The 14014-nt window shown below is 46.5% G+C and overlaps 5 protein-coding genes across 5 annotated transcripts; 3 read left to right on the top strand and 2 right to left on the bottom strand.

The window, feature by feature from the left end:
* Positions 1 to 1666: 1666 nt before the first annotated feature.
* N7481_006897 (uncharacterized protein) lies at positions 1667 to 2121 on the bottom strand (the record flags this gene model as incomplete). Its single annotated transcript, XM_057266116.1, has 2 exons — positions 1667 to 2077; positions 2119 to 2121. The coding sequence occupies 2 exons, from the start codon at positions 2119 to 2121 to the stop codon at positions 1667 to 1669; spliced, it is 414 nt and encodes a 137-aa protein (XP_057120317.1).
* Positions 2122 to 5037: 2916 nt separating this feature from the next.
* N7481_006896 (uncharacterized protein) lies at positions 5038 to 5287 on the top strand (the record flags this gene model as incomplete). Its single annotated transcript, XM_057266115.1, is given in 2 exon segments — positions 5038 to 5043; positions 5063 to 5287. The coding sequence occupies 2 exon segments, from the start codon at positions 5038 to 5040 to the stop codon at positions 5285 to 5287; spliced, it is 231 nt and encodes a 76-aa protein (XP_057120316.1).
* Positions 5288 to 5307: 20 nt separating this feature from the next.
* N7481_006895 (DUF3176 domain-containing protein) lies at positions 5308 to 5790 on the top strand (the record flags this gene model as incomplete). The annotated part of the gene is made up of 1 exon (XM_057266114.1): positions 5308 to 5790. One exon carries the CDS (start codon positions 5308 to 5310, stop codon positions 5788 to 5790), a length of 483 nt encoding a protein of 160 aa, XP_057120315.1.
* Positions 5791 to 6539: 749 nt separating this feature from the next.
* Positions 6540 to 6938, bottom strand: N7481_006894 (uncharacterized protein; the record flags this gene model as incomplete). Its single annotated transcript, XM_057266113.1, has 1 exon — positions 6540 to 6938. One exon carries the CDS (start codon positions 6936 to 6938, stop codon positions 6540 to 6542), a length of 399 nt encoding a protein of 132 aa, XP_057120314.1.
* Positions 6939 to 9421: 2483 nt separating this feature from the next.
* N7481_006893 (uncharacterized protein) lies at positions 9422 to 11095 on the top strand (the record flags this gene model as incomplete). Its single annotated transcript, XM_057266112.1, has 1 exon — positions 9422 to 11095. The coding sequence occupies one exon, from the start codon at positions 9422 to 9424 to the stop codon at positions 11093 to 11095; it is 1674 nt and encodes a 557-aa protein (XP_057120313.1).
* Positions 11096 to 14014: the final 2919 nt, after the last annotated feature.

Here is a 14014-nt window from a genome sequence, read left to right as displayed (position 1 = left end):
TCTCTTTCGATGTCGGAAGTGGACTACATACCGGACGGAAATGCTGCAGTGCATCCACACCCACCGAGGCAACATATCCTTCTTCCTGGGCGGAAAATCGCCGTCCGATGATCAGAACTGGACGCCGAACCTGGAAGTAGTGCGAGTCTCAATACGATTTGCAATCGTCACGGGTCGATTGGACGCCAGTTGACCACGTCGACCAACACAAACGAGCCCCTCCCCCAAACTAACCTACATCAACCACCTCGTACCAGAAACGATAGACGTACTTCAATTGCAGAGAATAGGATGTTTAACACTTGAATAAGCGCCTTCAAGCCCGTCTACTAACAAAATAACTACCCCACGAGGACCCGTCACGATATTGACAGCTGAGATGACATAAACGGAAAGTCATCATGTGTGGGCTCCAAGGAGACACGGCATATATTAGGACATGTATTTAATAGTTGCCCTTTCGGCTTAGCCGCCGGGCGTTAATGAATTGTGTGTGTGTGTGTATCAAAAAAAGGGGTGTGGACAAGCGAAGTGCGTTGACCACCGTTTAACCCACACCCCCTGGGTGTTTATCAACCTTAGGGTTAAGGCACGAAAGGTGCGCCGCCTAAGGTGACTATTGTCCTATCAGGAATAGCCCGAATGATCAATATTCCTGGGGATTTTCTTTTGTAGTATCTTACCATCAAATAAACAAGACCTTACGCCTGATCACTGTACGGCGTATGGAATAGATCTTCAGTTACTCGCGCATTGCCAGCGCCCCACAGGATGTTGCTTTCGGTCTGGAACGAAAGCGAGACCGAGAGCGAAAGTTTGCAACTTATGTATGCATACCGTACTCGTAGTGTATGAGACGTTTGGGAACTGCCTAATCATACGTTTGTCAAAGTGCTATTCGGAAAGTTATATTTAATACACGTGCCTAGACAAGCGTTCGGGAAAATGGTCGCTATATTACGGGGTTCACGACACAAAAGCAAATCAAGGCTCGCTCTCGCTCCTGACCTTCCTCACTCCACTCAACAAAAGTGGAACACTCAAACTTTATCGTTTGTTGTGAATCATATTACTGATATGCCATATTTAACGTAATAAAAGCAACTTCTTAGGTAAGGCATAATCAAAAAATGTGTCGGCGACCGATGAATTGGTCAGGCTTCATAAATATCAACGGAGTATCATTAAGCGGCTGTTTTGCTTCAAGTCCATCGGCCCGTCTGTTCTGCATGAATGTAAAAACTCGGGGTTTTTTGCTTCATCAAAGGTCCCACTCCTGTGGATCCAGCCTGAAGCGGGCTATAGTGGTGTCTTCCCACTGATAATTGGGTTAAAAGGCATAATCCAGCTAGCCACAAAGACGCGAGCCGGCCAATTCCACTGGTCTTGTAGATCAGGGACAGAAAAAATGTATATATGCTGCTGCCTCTTGTAAAATCCAATGGGCAAGGTGATTCAAACTTCAATAAGACGAACACTTTGCGACAGAATCCACCACGATGGTTCGCGTGTCCTACCTGGCAGCCCTGGCGGCTCTGTGCTCTCTCACCAGTGCGCAGGCTGGCCCGAACACTCTCGCACAGTATAACCCATCTAAAAGGACCATGTCTGTGAATTCGAGTTCGTTTCCCCTAAGCCCGTCTATATGTGCTGTAGTTAACAAATTCTAGCGTTCTGCATTCTCCCCATCAGCAAAGCGGACGCCCGGACCATTTCCGGCTATGAGCCACTCGACGTCCCTAAGAGTGTCCTTCCATCCTTCCCTGACGGTATGCACCCGCTTATTGTACAAGCTGGCTACAATAATGACATCCGCATGACGGCCTTGAGCCTCGTTCCGCTGCAGATTCCCAATCTTATGCAAGGTTCTCTCGTCCTGCCATACATCGACGTAACCAAGGATGGGAAAACACCTATTAACACTCCCATCAACAACTATGTCGGAGGGACTGACGGCCATGATCTGCAAGCGCTCGTTCCTGCTATTGCTGCCGGTATCTCGCCTTTCGAGGGTACAGATACGTTCCCCGCAAGCTTTGCGCCGGATAATGCCGCCGTCGAGAGCTTGCCGGGTGGCCTATACAGCATTAATGTGAAGCCATACTTACTGCCTAATACCATTTCTGGGCCCGGTGTCTATGCCGAAGCATTCGATATGCTGTACACACTCACGCAAGTCTCGCCGTACACGGATCACACCTTTCACCATCTACTCAACCATCCACAGCTGCTGAACAATGGGAAGTGCCAGCGTAACCAGCTGTATTTCAATGAGACGTTTGCAGACCCTAAGATGGCCGTGGCAAATGTGACGTTATACCACCAGATCTTGTCCACGCCACCGGCACTAATTGAAGGACAATACACGAATGTTCACTGCTACCTGGCGAATGCAGAGCAGGTTGGAGAAACTGGCGAGTCTTGTGCCTCTGCGGCGGCGAAGGTGGATCCTATGGCGCTCCAGTAAAACTCTGTGCGACCACTCACGAACTGTCACGATGAACCACCCCTGTGGGGCATGAGATTGTGGGGCGAATCGAGTAAATCCCGGCTTTGGTGGAGTGATTATGTATCTCGCCTGTTACTGCCGACTCGTTTTATCACGCGTTCAGAAGCTCTGAAGGATTGAAATTTAGCTTCGGTACTGATGCAACTGCTACTTGAATATGTTGTGAGATTGTGATTGATCGAATTTCCACGCTTTCATGTCAATATTTCTCGAGCGAATGGAGGTAAGTGGGCTATCACAGGATTGTATAAAGAGTAGCAGATTCACACGCCTTTTTGTTTTGGCACCCACAAATCCTCGATTCTCGATGCATTATGTACAGCAATTGGAAAAACTCATATGCGCTCTATTCAGCCAAGCTAGACCCCAGACTTACAGTCATTAAGTATACATCCTTCGCCTACAAGGCCCTCGTCATTGGGACCTACAGTATAAGTGTTTCGGGATTGACCATTTGGAATTATCATCTAACTTGATTCAAACAATACACCTAGAGCCCTTCATTACACATTACGCAATGGACTGATTGTACATTGTCGACATAGTGCAAATGATAAGCTGGATCTAACTTGTGTCAGCTCTCCCATCACGTAGGCTCAAATTATGGAAAAATACCTCAAGTGCAATGACCCGTTTCCTTGAAATTGCGCCAAGAATAGCGGCTTCTAACAATATAAGACCCATGTTTGATAGATGAACTAAGGTAACATGCAGCTTTTTCCGGCCCTGTGTGGCGCCTTTTACTAACCACAGGTACCATGCCATTTCACTAAGATGATCCAAAACAGAAGGAAAGGAGTGATGCAATGAATGATATCTAGCGTAAATGTCCCAATGAATGTAATTTGTGTCTTTGAGACCGTAGAGGTTAAAGCATTTACTCGGCATACGACACGTGTCGATCGTTTTATGAATGGATTATTGAGCTGCTGGCAATTGATGCGAGGAAATTGGGCCAGTATTAGCTTAGAAGTAGTCTATTTAGTAATCCGAGATATACAGTTTGATTGGGCGGAATTGTTGAGAGAATTCCAAGTATTATCTAGATCCATATCGATGGTTTCTTGCCCCAGATCAACCCTGTCAAAACGACGCATTGGGGTAATGATGACACGTATAGAGCCAAGTCAATCTTATAAAACGGTCAATCATCTTTGAAGACCCACAGAAAGAATAACCTGGCAACCAAGGCAAATAGGATCAATATGATGAGCATTGATTGGATGGACTGTTCAGGGCCAAGGTAAAAATGAAATTGACGTCGATGTGTCGTGGTGGGGAGAAGACGCAGATGGTGAAATATAGGTTTTTTAATATGGCGATACGCAACTGAACAACCGGAGAGCCTTGGAGATTTTCCATGAAGAAGTTGGTCAATTTAAAATCAAAGTGCATCGTAATGCCAGAGGGTCTTAAAAAGGTGAATGTAACAAGTAGTAGCCTTCTGTGGGCCCAACTGTCTCGCAATTCTGGCTTCTTTACGCTCACCCTCCCTGAATCCGACGGTCACCATCGCCTTACTTTTTCCTTTAGGATTTTTGTAAGGTAGGGCTACCAGGTTAAGGAGGTAGCTTAGCTTAAGAGAAAGGATAAGATACTGGGGAAGTTTGTATTATTCAGTATTTAGCTAGACTCAGCAGAGGAGCCGAATTTATCCTTAATAATAGTCTTCTGCTCGGCCAACGGTATATTGGCAGTGTAGAACACTGAGAAATTAAGAAGAAGAGATACTTTCAGTATCAACGGTTCAGCCACCTTATATAGTCGTACAAAGAAACTCTATACTGTAGCTATTAAAATGAAATATCATAATCATCATCATCATCGTCTGTATATGGAAGTTATACAATATCATTTACTCTTTTGCCTTTTGTTCAAAATCAATATTGTATTCATGTTTGGTGTTCTGGACACTTGTACTAGTGAACAAATCTTCTTGGGCATACCAAGACATGTTCTTAAGATTTGGTGTCAACACGTCAAACACGTTTTAGACTTCGGAACATCATACCCCCACAAACCAAGTGAAAGATCACTTGGGAACTTCCGGGAAAGACTTATACATACCACACGCACTGAATCAATCAGAAGTACAAATATTGAGGGTATACAGCATATCAGGAACCAAACTTGCACCGATGAGAAGCGAGGCTCGCTGGGAATGTGGGGATGATCGGTAACAACCCATCCTTCCATTCAGGCTCATCCACCTCTACAGATTGTTGCTAACCGTTTTCGTTCTCTCCTTTGCTTCAGGACTCTCCACGGCTCCTTAGAACATGAAAAACAACAAGCAGTCCAACACTTAATTGTGCGAAGTCACTTGTGCTGCGCCTTGAACGAGTGACCTTCTGGTCGGCCAGGAACACATCAAAGCAGCAGGTTCCTTGGCACAAATCAACGCGATATTTGCTCTTAGATTTGCTACCCCGGCTCACTACGCCCCACGAACCCTGTTGATCGTCTTGGCTGTTCGAAATGGCACCGAAGTAACCAAGGGACCCTTCCTTCACGCACCACTCGCTGCCATGCCTGTTAATTCAAACTTGACAGAGTTTCCAAGACAGAGCCTCCTTCATATTCTGCGCCGAGGGGCGCTCAGAGAAAACCCTCGGATGGCTTGATCGATGCCAGCGACCAAACTACAACATACTTAAGCTCGGCCTACCGGTCGGGCATGGTCACACGCCTCAAGAAGAGCCCACATCTCACGCCATCGAAGCGGATGACACAGACAATCCCCTCGATAAGGAGTCTGCTGAAGAAACAAAGGACTAGTATTAGAATGGCTCCTAGGCATGGGAAATCGCGCGGCGTTAAGCGTCGCTGGTCCCGCTCCTCTGGTCGGCTTCTTTGTGAAGATCAGCAGCACGTCTTATGATTCCTGGCGTTATATTGCATCACCGAATACTGTGGTTTCTATTATTGCCACCATCAGCAAAGCAGCTCTACTGGTTCCTGTTTCGCTCCTCCTGGGTCAACTCAATTGGAATCAGGATAGCACTCCCGCTTCGGCTCTGCTTTATCACTTACAAGCTATCGACCAGGCGAGCTATGGGCCTGGGGGTGCTTTGGATGTGCTTTGGAGAAGCATAAAGGAACTGAGAATGAATGTGTTGATATTTGCGGGAGCATTCATAACAATTCTAGCCCTTGCTGTGGATCTATTTGGGCATGAGATGTGGACTCTACGGAAGATGGACGAGATGCAACCGATATCCGAAAGTATCTATGCAACAATGCACCGAGAGGAAGACCGCCCTGTGTTTATTGAGGGATAAATCCAAATTTATTTGTTTGAAAGCTTCCGGATGGCACATGTGCGCGAATCATTTAAAATATCCCAATTTGGAATATCTCCTCAAGGGGTCTGGTCACCTTTCTACAGAAGCTAAGTCGATCCGGCTGCAGCTGGTCTATACATTCCACTGCGCAGCTGCTTACAATCATATGAAACCACGCCGATTCCGAGGATCAAATATGCGAAGCGAACCACCCACTTCCAAAGTCTTAAAATCTACATTACAACCTGTCTCCAGTATACTCCGTCCGACGGAATCCGCCCCTCGCCGGGCTGATCCTTGCCACATGAAGCTTGAAGGAGTGAACAGATCAGGAATCTCCTTATGCACTCGCCGTTTACAAGGGATCCTAGTGGGTAGACCTGTCACTCTCCTTTGACGGGGCGAATGGGTTGAAACAGGGCGAAAGGCAATCTGCAGCAAATTACAGGGCCAGGTCTGCGATCATCAATCACCGATCAGCAATCTATAATACGAATTGCCTAGACGGGCTACATGTGGGTCTCATAATTTTAATCATAATCATTTCATATTGATCTTCATATTCATATCCTCTAGGGTATCATTATCTATTGCAGTAGTGCAAATCGAATCCAGTTCGTTCGCATATTCTATGTATTGACAAAACCAAGTTAAATCAAAGTGACTCTAGAACTTCAAATTCAACGATCGAAAACGCCTTCCCTCCAGTGCCAGCCTGGATTTCCTTCAGTTTTCTTCCAGTCTGCTTATTCAAGATTTCGCTTGATTCTCAGCTCTCGACCCTCGTCGCAGGTCACTTGGTACGATCCAATGCGTCGGGTTGTAGCCTGGCAGGACTCGGCGCCCGCCGACAGATCGACGATTACGCCAGAGGTCTCGCTCTTCTCGCACATGGTGTTCTCGAAAAATTCCACCTGGCAGCCCGGGGCGATGGTGTTCAAGCGGTATGCGGATGCCATGGTGTTCAGGTCGGCGCGGCAGCCGGTGCTACCCATTCCGGAGTGGATGTCGCTGCTGACCTCGCCGTCGCATTGTGTGCTGGGGTACAGGTCGAAGGACCACTGGATGCCGCGCTTCATGAAAGGGAAGGCGATGGCCATGTTGACCAGGAAGAGGGTGGTGAAGAGGCGGATAGCGAAAGACATTTTGTAGGGGTGCGAGTAGAACGAGGGTAGTATTTGCAGCAATGCAGCGAGTATGCAACGAAAGATGCCTCACGATCTGAATACAAGTTAGCACCGAAGAAATGCTTGAATTTGGCATGGGCAGCTGGGTACATACCGTGCTGGTGCACTGGAGTGTCAAAGAGTGAACTGGTTGAGGATGGATGAAGGAATCGATCTGGCAGTTCAGGGTCTTAAGGATAATCCAAGATAATTCAAGATAAGTGGATTCACCCGGTGGATGACGGGCGAAAGTCTCCATTTTAATAACATTGGCTTGTCAATCCCTAACAGTGTGAAAAAGCCCCCGCCACCCGTTTGTTTCAGCGCCGATCAGTTCCTGCACTCCACGGCGACGTATACTCCGGCGCCACAGCGCTTGGACGTACATACCAAGTAGGTATCCGGACTCCGTATCCACGAGAATTTAGATTAGAATGATTCTCATACTTACTAGAACTGCAAATAATATTTTGTTAATTTTTTTCCCCTTTCTTTTCCAATCATCAGATCGAAAAACGGAGTCCGCCGCGAAGGCCTCATTCCGGCGGGCGCAGATCTTCTTCGCAGATGGAAAGATGTGGGGACTCTTACGTCGCCAGGGACGCGTAATTCCAGAGACACATGTACCCCTCGAGCCTGCACACTGGTTCAGGGTCCAAGTCATATCTATTAACTATTATTACCCCTACGATGGTGTCTAGGATTCGAGTATAGTACTCGTATACTCGTACTCCGTACTCCTTGTGGAGTGCAAGAGACAAATCGTGAAGCTAAAAAAAAATTAGTTTGTGCTTTTCGAAGAGTTGTTTAAAGTGGCTGCTGACTGTACAGAATACATAGTTAGGAAGTGTTACTATTTTCATCCACTTCGCCACTGAATTTGCAGTACCTGCATATCTCAGCTGGTCGGCCTCCTCGATCTCAGGTTCAGTGGTCTCGGTCGATTAGTCGCCTAGTTGCCTGGCTGGCTATGCCCTTACTCGTATGCTCACCTGCTAGATGACCACATCGTCATGGCAAGGTATTTCCGTAGCGCATTCCTATCTATAGAACAATTCGTGTCTCGTGTGCGCAATGCAACTACAATGTACAAAGCAGAGTGTACGAGTAGAATGTGCGATCAACCACGCTAGCAACCACACGATTTCCTCCGCGGATCCAAGTATTCTGCCCTACAAGCCATGGGAATATTCGACGATCGTCGTAGAAAAGTTCTGCGCCGGTGACGATCATTTCGGGTTCCGCCGGTCTTTACGAGTACTCGCACTCCGTACTACTTTGGCGCCATAAGCCCCCCTCGTTTCATACAAACTGGGGTTTTTTGGCGAAACACCTCCTGCAGATTCGTCATCCTGGGTAAAGTTCCATTTGATCATTTGCAATTCAACTCACCATCGCTATAGCCATCATTTAGAGAATATTGAAATGTGGGATGCGGGACCAGCCTCGTTCTGCTCGGCTTCCCGGGTCCACTCGGCTGTCTCTCCACTTGAAGATTCGCCCAGATCCAACATTTTTGACGGGGTTGGGGCGCCAGCCTCCAATACGTCATTCTGTGCAGCGAATGGCAATATCAGTGTGCAGATGGCGAAATCACACCAGCCTTCAACTTGAGAGGGGTCGGTGATTTATTTCATCCGGGCGCATACGGTCGCATTTGTATGCAGAGGATGGAGTAGATGCACCCTAGGTACTTTGTACTCGCGCAGCCACTCTTTTGTTATGCGTATTCGTATGCATCGCTGTCCCTCTGATCAGTCTGACTAGATGTGGATGCTTTTTCCAGGACAACCCGGCTTTTCTACCGACGCTCCACTGCTCCATGCCGATCTCTCGCTTAACGGACATGACCTCATGCCATGAGAACCAGGGAATGTCTTGATACAAGTGCTCCATAGTACTCCATACGCTGTACTCCGCTAGCAACGGGTACGGGGTACTTCGTAATAGTAGTTAGTTTGTTTACTATCTCCAATCCTACTCACAACTCAAGTCATTGTTTCCCAATTGAAAGACAAAAGCCCAATCACTGTCGCCTGCAAGAGTCTCAAGGATATTGACACCAATGTTAAACTTGAACCTTCCAAGCCTGCGACATACAGAGTAGAGATCATTGAATTCGGTTTCATTTCAGGGGTTTCCTATGGAGATGGCCCTGCAATATCCCATATGTCTTCCCTTGACGAGTCATGCCCCTCAATCGACAGATCACTTTGCGCCCAACCTCTTAGCGCAGCCGATCTCCCTCCGCCTTCCGCCAAACAAGCCCACAATCAAACGATCTAAGGGAGAAAATCCAAGCCCAAGCCCCGTATAGAGTCACGGGAGGGAAGACGAAGCGTCGCGCCAAAACGGCCGTCAACTATGAGTAGCAAATAGTATGGAACTATTCCGGTCCGTTCGAAGATGGCGATGCGATGCGATACGATGGAATACTCAGGCTGACCTGACCGGAGCAGATAATGGCTCGCCTTCATCTGCCCAACGAGATCATCTTGATGATCGCGCAGTATCTTACGCCTCGTGGTGTTGCGAATCTGATGCTTGGTAATCGGGAATTGTATAATCTTCTCCGGGGTGGTGTAATCTTTGATCGGACGCCGGGTTCTTCGAGGAACGAGGCTATCCTATGGGCGAGTCAACATGACCGCAAAGATGTTGTTCTTGCGATGCTGCACCGACAAGGTGAATTCGGATATCGGGACTGGCAAGGATTCGAAATTGTCAGTGAGACCCCGAGTTCCGAGTTGCACTTACCGTTGAGATTTGCGGCTTGGTATGGACATGTGGAGATTATAAAAATCTTGCTCGATTGGGATATCAACACTATCCGGGATGATCTGCGTGCCCTGCCCGCCGCAGTAAGTGGTCAGCATTTGGAGGCTGTCAAGGTTCTCCTCGAATATTCGGCAAAGGTGCCGGAGGATAGTCCCGAAACATCTGCCTCTGAACAGGAGTACACCATAGATGAGAATCCTCCGGTCCCAGAGCCTCTTTCCCCCCCGCGCCACCGCCACCAAAGGTTCCTGAACCAGGCGTTCGTTGACGCTATCAGACATGGGCATGATGAGATCATAGAGGTCCTAGTGGCCGATGGTCGGGCACAGATCAGCCTAGCAGAGGCTGCACGTATTGGGAATGAACGGTTCATGAAGCTCAGCTGTGCTAGCGAAACCCCTAATGCTCTAGGTGAGGGTAGATTGTCACCGTTGGGGGTGGCTGCAAAGGTAGGGCACGAAGGTGCGTTGCAGATTCTCTTTGAGGCGGGCTGGGATGTGAATCTTCGTGATGGAGATGGCAGAACACCACTTTTCGTCGCGGCTACTTCTGGCCAGGAGGCGATTGTGAGGATGTTGCTTGGTAGGAAAGATGTCAATGCCGATCTCGCAGACAACCAAGGGCACACACCACTTCTTGAAGCCTCACGCAAGGGGAATGTGGCCATCATCGAGCAGCTTTTGGCAGCTGAGAACGTGAATGTGAACCCAAGGACTTCATCCGGCCAATCGGCATTGTCATTTGTGGCTGGCCAGGGCATCGAAAACGCAGTGCGTTTGTTTCTTTCTGCGGGCGCCCATCCTGATACCCGCGACCATGTTGGACGCAGCCCATTATCTCTCGCCGCCGGGGCTGGATTCCCGGCCGTTGTAGAGCTGTTGCTTGCAGTGGATGGCGTGGATCCAGATTTGAAATGTAAACAAAGCCTGACGCCGCTTGCATACGCGGTCCTTTCGGGTCGCTTCCCAGGAAGAGTCAACGGCGAAAAGATCAACACTATGGCCGACCGAGATGAGCAGCAGATGTTGGATGTTCTTCGGGGATCGATGGAGGATCGCATGGGTTGTTTGAGAGTTGGAGAGGAAGCTCTGGGGAATGGTGCTGCGCTGTCGATCATGAAGCTGCTGCTCGAGGATAATCGGGTTGATCCTAATTCGCGAGATGCCAAAGGCAGGTCAGTATTGTGTTTAGCAATATTGAGGGGAGAGCTTGGAGCAGTGCGACTTCTCGTGTCTTCAATGAAGATCGATTTGAAGAGCAACATTTACCGGAATCTGACTGCGGTTGACTTGGTCAAAGAGAAGTATAGGAGGAAGCGCTTCAGTGAGTGGCGGTTAAACTGTGACAAGAGCACATGAATTGTTCGATGGGCTTATACTCCGGACCTTCTTCACAATTAGAACTTATTCAATAAAATATAATGATTATTCAAAGACACTCATCCACTTCTGGGCTCTCTACTGAAGTTAGCTGAAGTAATGAGTATTTATTCTCATATCCAACTGCCACTTCTGCGGGCACTTCCCACCACCATTGTGGGAAGCTTTTTAACCCTTTCCCCAACAAAATTAAATGTAAAAACAATCATTATATACTTATTCTCACAGGCACTATCTATAGATACTAATTTAATTCAGTCCGGGCAAGAAACAGGAAAAAGTGAGGTCTATCACATGGCATAGTTATGGCCGGTCCACCCACACATCAACAATGTAAACAAAAAATATTTGTCACAACGTAAGGATGAAAAAGAAAAAAAGCTAGGCAGAGCAACGAAGGATTTGAAATGCCGACCTTGAAATTCTGAAAAAAAAAATGGCAAAAAGATCAGCCCCTATTCAGCTTCTCCTATCCCGCATATGGACTTTCCTAGAGGAACCAATTGTTCCCCTAGACCATAAGGGCCAACGTTCCAGGGTAGAGACTTCTTAAAAATAAAAGCACGCCATTACTCCCCTTAGGTGACTGATATCACAATTTGTATGTGTGAATGTCATCACCCAACACACCGTGATACACATGCTCACTCTTCTGTTTACTTTTGCTTTTAACCAACAGTATATACACTCACGATGTATTAGACTGCTTATTTCCAATATCCTCTTTCATAATTCGAAAATAATTTATCGGAATTGATATAATTTCGCCAGAAACGACAAATATGGATGATCTGTTGATTGGAAAACGCCAATATCCTAAGTAAATACCATCCACATCAGGCATCAACAATAGTGACGACCCAGTCCATTACAGTATTTTCACCACTGATATAACACACTACTAAAAATCTCCTTCATAATCCTAACCTAGAGAGCTCCCCAGCTTTCTAATATAATGATAGGGTCACTATGTTTCACTTCGCAAGGGTAAGAGCCAACACAAGCTTGCATCAATTCAAGGTAGGGACATGTATTTGCCTCTGATCAAAGATGTATGAGTCCTTCATGTTTATTGACTCTGGTGTCCTTTAGAATTCTACACGTATTTTTATCCTAGTCCTTTGGTCAGCAGCAACTTCAGAATAATCGACAATATAGGCGTAAATACATTTGTAAGACCGTCTTCACGCCGGCCATCAGGCACACAACATGCAATGTAGTTTGTGCATTCAATCTGGGCATTTCCTAAGGCATTGTAAGTGGCTGAAATGGAATACGGAATTGCATTATCTCGAATTTCCATACCTATGATTGGGGAACATCCAGAAAGTATGCTGGTCGGAATCAACTGTTGTAAAGGTCCTGTAACAGCTTCCCCGAGGACCGCAACAGAATTGCCAATGATATTGGTCCCCGTACCGGGAGTATCAAATATTTGGGTCCCTTCGGCAGAGTTTCTGAAGTTCGAGCAACAGGAAAGCTCAAAATTGGCACACTGCTGCGTCAGATGTTTGAGTTCCCGATATTCGGAACCTTCGGGGGAGGGCAGCAATAAGCAGCGGGCAGGAAACGATGGGAAATAAGAGAGAAAGCTTCATAATGGATGGAGTGAATATGAGTCTTAGGGAAGGTGGATTAAAACACGAGGTTAACGTCAATTTTAGGAAATAACATACTCAAACTTGAAGGTGGAAGCGAGGGTTTTTAAATAAAGCGAAAAATTGAATTGTAACTATGTAGGTAAACAAGCCATGAGGTTATTATTTGCAAGTTGTTGGCACATTTTTGGGACTTGGGCAAATTACGTACAGGGGTTGCTTGGCATTGGATAGATGAGTTCAGGCCTCCAAATGAAGGTTAGGAAAATGGCATGAGGGAACTCGGGCAAATTATCCCGAGGCAAGTTTGAATATACCCTGAACAGAGTTTGAATATAACACCCACCATCATAGCAATGTCAATGATAGGAATGCACCTATCAACGATGTGGCGCATAACTAAATAGTTAACAGACCCTCCTCAGGGAACGATCCAATATCGGAAACAAACGTATAGGCCAGTCTGATTCAAGTTAGTGTATGTTGGAAAATCAAGGGGATACGCTATTCAATAGACACGGCCAACCCAATATATGTGGCACGAGACTATTCAGGTACTCCGACAATACACGATCCAAAGGCCTAAATTTCTTAGCTTCAGGAGCCCCATGAATATGTACTGCATTCCTGTGTCGGTCCATTCTGAACGTCTTCCTAGGTCAAGGTGATAGAGTTCACAGCACAATGAAAAACAAAAGCATTTCAAAAAAGCGATGCTATTCCTATAGGCCACATCCTATTATTTTTTCGTATTCGGTTCAATTGGTAACGCTATGTGAGAAATTCTTAGGCTGCTATTCAGCATGATAGGTATTGCTAGTCATCCCTTGATAGGTTGTTTGATAGCTGTAGCAAGGTATTCTGTCGCTTATATGAACAGGTTAGCGAGAGTTAGCGAGAGTAGACAGACAGAGGCAAGGGGTAACTTTTCCCGTGCAATAGGGAAAGCGAAAAGACCCGAACCACCAATCAAATACCAATAGGGGTTTCTCGCTTTATTTTTGAAAATATCTCAACGGCGCCCTAGAAAAGTCTATTCTTTTCTATCTCACTATTGCAAATTCATGTTGCACGTCCTTTATGGGTACCTTGTTCATTCCCGATAAATATTGCGACATGAAGGCCACTCACTGCATTCAGCGGCATTCGCATCTAAGAATAATATCTAGTTTTAGCTTACGAAGTATCAGGTTGTGAATGAGATTCAAATCTTAGTTGAATGAAAAGATTCAAGGACACCACGCACTAGTTATACAAAGTCAGAGATTTTACAGCCTTAACAACAATCTAAACAATTGTG

The sequence above is a fragment of the Penicillium waksmanii genome, assembly GCF_028829765.1.
Source record: "Penicillium waksmanii strain IBT 27052 chromosome Unknown utg000007l:1.0-4314555.0:1.0-4317578.0, whole genome shotgun sequence".
NCBI classification, from domain to species: domain Eukaryota; kingdom Fungi; phylum Ascomycota; class Eurotiomycetes; order Eurotiales; family Aspergillaceae; genus Penicillium; species Penicillium waksmanii.
Note: the sequence above shows the minus strand (reverse complement) of the source record. Positions and strands in the feature narration are given on the sequence as shown.